Source organism: Chanos chanos, chromosome 3, assembly GCF_902362185.1.
Source record: "Chanos chanos chromosome 3, fChaCha1.1, whole genome shotgun sequence".
NCBI classification, from domain to species: Eukaryota; Metazoa; Chordata; class Actinopteri; order Gonorynchiformes; family Chanidae; genus Chanos; species Chanos chanos.
The window spans coordinates 31,967,524-31,973,523 of NC_044497.1; the positions used below are offsets into that span (position 1 = coordinate 31,967,524).

The following is a 6,000-nucleotide window of genomic DNA, read 5'->3' on the forward strand; positions in this document are numbered from 1 at the left end:
CGAGAGAGAGGGATGACACAAGATGAATACCAGACAAGTATGCAGAGAATATCTGTTTGACAAACACTGAGGTAAAAGCATATCAAACTCTCTCAAAACCACTTTATTATTATCTTAAAGTCGTATTCATCTGACCACTTTCACTGGCAAAAAGTGGCCACCAGATCCACACCACTCTCCCCTCCTCTCGTTATCATTTCACCATCTAGCCCATCCCCCCCCCCCATCTCATTTTTGCTAATCCAGAAATGCCCGTTTCAGAAGAAGAAAAATATTTCACTAAAGAAACAAAATTTAGTCATTCCAAGTCCATAAGTCCAAGTTTCCCAATCAAAGGGAAAACTGAGAGTGCTGTAATACGGCCTTGTCACCAGAGGGCGCTGTCACTTTAGCCTCTGCACAATGACAGCATTCAGCAGGTTAGCATCTTTCAGTGTCTGGTTCTCGTCCGTTAGCTCTTTGTTCGGAAAGGTTGTCATGAGAACAAACTCTGCTGCAGCCATGGCTGGCCGCGCACTCACAATAAACTGACGCACATCAGATACCCTGTGTGTAAGGAGAAAAAAAAGTGTCACACGACCAAAATTAGATTGGCAAGGAGAATTCAGAGTGTGTGACAGCTTTCACTTTAGGGAGCATTCTTAGCTGCAGGCTTACAGAACTTGAACACATGTAGCTCTGTGTATTGACCGTCATTATTTCGCTGTATCAAAAATCCTAGCACAAATGCGCTTCAAAACCCATCAATGTGAGTGTTGATTTTTTTTTTTGGATCTCACCTATGGGTGTGGTTGAATTTCTGCACCAGTCTGCCTCCGTCTGCCAGTCTAATCTGGATGTTGGTGACTGGTTGAGAGTTATCCACAGTAACAGAGGCACTGGCCTGAGCTTCATTAGCAGTCTGATCCTCCTGCCCACCCATCATCCTGTGAGCTGACACCAACTCAGGAGTCGCACTGGACAGAGAGAGAGAGAGAGGTGAAATGATGAATAGAATGGACAAAATGCACAAATAAATTGCTCAGACGATTATTTAAAAGCTGAAGGTGAAGAAAAAGCAGTAAGATGCAATGTGAGACATGTCACTATTTTAACAAAATTGAAACTATACCTCAGTCACATGTTCGTTTTTTTTTTTTTCCTATTCATTTATAATGTAAGACCTATAAAAGGCATCAATTTATAAGCAAAAAGTTCCAGAAAGCTCACTCACTTTTAACCACATTTTACAAGAAATAATCATCCAGGGTTTGATTTAATTCCTCATGTATATCTGACCTGACTTATCCTTTAATGTCCAAAACAAAATGCTTCAAATGTTTTACTGTGCTTTTACTGAAAGTGTTTTAACCTTCTGCATAATCTGCTGGTTTGGCAATGCTACTGAGGCACAGAAAAAGACTGTCAGAAAAACGGTAACCACAGCCAGTAAACTTTTAAGGATTACATCACCAAGTATGAAATGCATACAGAGACAGAATGATGAATAAGGCTAACAACACTGAGGGTGACAAGAGTTCATCATTATGAACTCAGCAATCAGGGGCTGAATCATGGGTGTTATGCCCATGTTTTATTCACCTGCCCAGTTTCTGGCCCTCTCCAGTGAAGGCCCTAAAAGCAGCCTTGGGTTTGGAGAAGTCCTCATCTCTGTGGTCTTCCATGTCCAGGTTGACTTGTCCACCCCGAGAACGTTGTCTCAACTCCAGTGGTATCTCCCTGAAGGACAGTGTTAGCAAGCATTACTCACCTACACTTATTATACACAAATCATACACAGCAAACATGGAAAATGCTCCAAAGCATGAATAATGAAGGCTGAATTTAGTATAGAGCGCAATTAATTAAAGTCTCTGCCAACAGTTGTCTCTGAACACCAAACCTAAAAACTAGCAATCAGGCATGGAGTCATAAACCACGCTTTCATGGCTGAGTACAGACTCACCCCCTACGGATGGACTCCAGGAAACTAGCATTCCCAGGATCGCTGTAGTTCCTGAGGTCACCATCATCAAGGCTGAATCCAGTCTTCCAGAGTTTCAGTACCACATGGACCTGCAGACATAACCACATCTTAATGCTTCATACAAACCTTCTGATAAAACTCTACCCAGACAACCATAAAGAAGAAGACTGTCGCAGATGACCAGACTCACATCCTGTGAGCCTCTGGAAGGTCTCCTCTCTCCAGCTACATAAGCAGACTCCTCCTCAGGTGCAGCACCCAACCGATAGCCACCCCCTACAAATGGCTGGAGAGAAGAAGGGAACAAGAGGGGTAAAGTCAGAGGGGTGAGACAGAGGGTGTGTTGAAAAGAGGCAAAAATATGACATATCAGGATGGGTAAAATTCACAATACATGATTACATTTAACAAGTGAAAATTCATATCTCCTTGTGTGAAAACAGCAATCCGTGTAGACAATTTAAAAAAGTCACAGGATTCAAAAAGACAGAGCGTGTATTTGCAGCACTTACTATATTTGTATATCTTCTGAATTTGTACGATGTATTTGTTGGCAAAAATGAGATAAATTTGCAAACTGTGCTTTCTTTATTTGCTAATGACTTCTATGTAACATGCAACATGTTGAATTTACATGTGAAGACTAGTATACTTGCAAATTGTGCTGCATTTGTTTGATAATCATGTTCTGCATTTAAAAATGTATTTTGTTTGCTCATGAATCAGAAAACATTGGTAAAACAGGCTGCAGTTGTTTAAGTTGTAACATGAATTTGGCATCAAGAGACAGTGTACAGTATAATCAGTCTTCACTCAAACCTTGGCCCTGCTTGACTCTCCAGGTTTGCCAGCTTTGTCCACAGGGACTGCCCCATGCTCCTTTGCCCCTTTAAACAAATCCTCTATTACTTCATTTGAGCTCTTCTTCTTAGGAGGGCCTACAATCTGCTGTCCACTACGCTCTGAGCCCCCCGCAAAGAACCTAGAGAAAAGGAATAAGAGACACAATGTCAGAGAAAGAACCTAGAGAAAAGGAATAAGAGACACAGTGTCAGAGAAAGTGACCTTTTCTCAGAAAAAAAAAGCATCTGTGTTTGTGGCTGCTATACAAAATAACCTTGAGAGCAGCTGTGGTATGGTACTAATGATGGGAGCACTTTCTAACGATGAGAGATCTCTCAAAAGATCTCTCAAATCTCTGCCCAACATAATGTGGTGACATAGCAGACCGAGGACTTAATATAAAGCCAGACCAAACTGAACACTCACGGTATAAGATGATCTGCTGTAATGAAGTGTTTATGGGGAACATTGATCTAACTGGTAATTACAAACAAACATGAGTAAACAACTGGTGGACAAAAAATAGGGTGCTTGTATCTTCATAATTACTGTTACAATACTTTCAGTGCTATAATACCCATTAGATTATCATCCACTCCAAGTCCAAACAAATACAAGCACATGCCATGCTGGACATGACAGACTACACAGAGAACAGAGTAACAGTAACAAACACACAGCACTAAAAACTTCACAGGTTAGTCCTATGTGCATGACCAGACACTGACCTTTGTCCTTCCTCTTCATCACTCTCTTCTTCCTCCTCATGCATCAGATCTCTAAATGAAGTCACCCTGTGCTCACTTTATCAGTAAGGGAAAAAAAATACTTCAAATGGCTTTACCAGTATTATCATCAGCTATTACTTTGAGCTCCTGAAAGGAGAACAAGACTCAAAGTAAGACATAATACATGATCAGTCCTGTAGCTATACAAAACATTCGATTTTTTTCTAAAGCCAAAACTAATCAAGAAAATACGCAAAAGGATTAACGTTAAATGGGATTACAGATACAGTTTGAACTGATGCTGACAAGTTTTTACCTTGGGCCTGACGACCGAGAGACTGGGCCCGTTTCTGGCTGAGGAAGAGTTACGATGTCGTCCTCCGCTCCATCTTCAAAGAAACTAGCAAGCGCAAGCTTGAAAAGGAACGCAGACAATCAAGAGATGCGTTCCCGTGTAAAACTGACATCAGCAATGGGTACAGGGTCGGTCATGTATGCCGGCTCATAACACAAAAAACCACAGAAAACAGAAAGCAAAAGTCCTGCCGACCTCTGGGTGGCTGATCGTCTACAAGAGACTCATGACTGTGATGAAATATTTTAACAGTGCATTTTTGTGAACCATAACGATGATCCAAAAGTATCCAATCACCAAAAACACGTATCAGCAGTTAAAATGTATCGATTTCATTAATTGCACGGAATCAGTTTTGGTGTTCTAGCTTGCTAACGCGAATTTCGTTATATAGCTAGCTTACCGAACTCAAAGCTGGCTAGTTATCACGAAGTAATAATTTCTAATGTTTAACACATGAACACAACTTTTTAAGATGTGCAGTGCGTCTCTGGCACACTTCGGCTATCCGACCACAACAGTCTGACGATGTGTTGGGTTTTATCCATTACTGTCAAATGGTTTGGAAAGGATGCTGCACCCGTTATTATGAAAAAGAGTGACTTGCACAATTCGCTAGCCGGCTAAAATAGCTAGCTCGGCTAACTAGATCTCTACCAGTAGACCAGAACCTGGTGGATGGCTTCATGTCTTTACTGTGATTCTTAGTTCGCAATAATACTTAAAGCGTCTGTATTATACTTGGTTTAGCCCACCTGTAAATCCCAGCCAGCCGATTCAAGGAAAAAACGGGCCCTCTCCTCATCAACATCTGTAACTGCAACGAACTCCCTCACCGACTCGTCGTGGTCCGCCATTTTGAAATGTCAATCTTGAGAAATGTCCGACTGCTATAGAAGAAACAACTGAACACATGTTTAGTTCCTACTTAGTTATGAAGAGGTAATACGAATGAACAGAAACATTAATGGGTTGCCAAATCATGAAAACTTCTCTCAGTTGCAAAGAGAAATGCAGTAGGATTAGTTTGTCATGAGTTTGGTGCTTGTCTTGTATTTATGATGTTTATAAGGTATAACAACACTATGGAAACGGTACAAAGATGTTCATGAGCAAATAATGTTCAAATAAGCAATCAGAACATTTTATTTTTTGTCACATTCCAGTTATGAACTACGAAAAAAGCGCACACACATACAACATAAACTGCAATACCTTGGTCCTTTGCTGTGTGTGTGTGTGTGTGAGAGAGAGAGAGAGAGAGAGAGAGAGAGAGAGAGAGACCACTAGATGGCAAAATAAGTTAATAAATTCGTACTATGGACTGTCTCACACATAGTCAGGAGGTGCTTGGCCAACGCATTTGTACTAATTACTCAGCTTTTTTTAATCTACATGATATCAAAATTGTTCAGTCAGTTTTTGCAAATGTAAACCACAACAAAAGTACAAATGTAAATAACATGGTTAAATTTCTCGAGATTATCAAATCTTGCACACAGTCACATTGTATTGTTAGTTGACAATAAATATTCAATCTGTATATGTATATGCGATACACCTTTTATATAGTTTACGTATAAACACACATATGTGTTTGTGTGTGTGTTTACGTGTGCATGTGCATATGTGAGTGTGTGTGTGTTTGTTTGTGTGTGTGTGTGTGTGTGTGTGTGTGTGTGCGCACATGTACGTGTGCGTGAGTGTGCTTCCTCAGCGTTTCGTGTTTTAAAGGATCACATACCAATCAGTATTCAAAAGAGTACATCGACAGAACCAAAATACTGTTGCTTGGAAAATGGAAAAAAAAAAATTAACAGAAGAAGAAAAAAAATCTTCTCATCTGTTCCACAAGCCGAAAAACAACAACGCCTGCTACAGATATGAAGAATGGTATTCTTGAAAGACAAGACAAGAACCAGGAAATCATTTTCCATTAAAATTCTTTTTCAAAGGAATACTTTTTCCCACTTCTTCTCACTGATGCCTTCAACCATGCCCAATATCTTTGAAGAAGAAAATGAAGAGAGTGCACATGAATGATTCTTGATGAAAAGCTCACATGTGTATCATACAATTCTGTGATACTATTCATTCCTAGAGCCAGA

General features: G+C 40.2%; 1 protein-coding gene across 1 annotated transcript; it reads right to left on the minus strand.

The window, feature by feature from the left end:
• Nucleotides 1-84: 84 nt before the first annotated feature.
• On the minus strand, nucleotides 85-4,749 carry nsfl1c (NSFL1 (p97) cofactor (p47)). Its single transcript, XM_030768806.1, has 9 exons — nucleotides 4,648-4,749; nucleotides 3,854-3,951; nucleotides 3,538-3,612; nucleotides 2,786-2,948; nucleotides 2,157-2,252; nucleotides 1,946-2,055; nucleotides 1,582-1,719; nucleotides 780-956; nucleotides 85-546 (listed from the first exon to the last, which is right to left on the minus strand). The coding sequence occupies exons 1-9, from the start codon at nucleotides 4,747-4,749 to the stop codon at nucleotides 384-386; spliced, it is 1,122 nt and encodes a 373-aa protein (XP_030624666.1). The 3' UTR covers nucleotides 85-383.
• Nucleotides 4,750-6,000: the final 1,251 nt, after the last annotated feature.

Bases quoted from the DNA above. Each gene is read 5' to 3' on its own strand.
- nsfl1c (XM_030768806.1), bottom strand. From the start codon at position 4,749: ATGGCGGACCACGACGAGTCGGTGAGGGAGTTCGTTGCAGTTACAGAT. The intron at 3,613-3,853 runs GTAAAAACTTGT...TTACTGATAAAG, and splicing joins TCTCGGTCGTCAGGCCCAAG to TGAGCACAGGGTGACTTCAT. The intron at 1,720-1,945 runs GTGAGTCTGTAC...ACTGTCCTTCAG, and splicing joins CTGGAGTCCATCCGTAGGGG to GGAGATACCACTGGAGTTGA.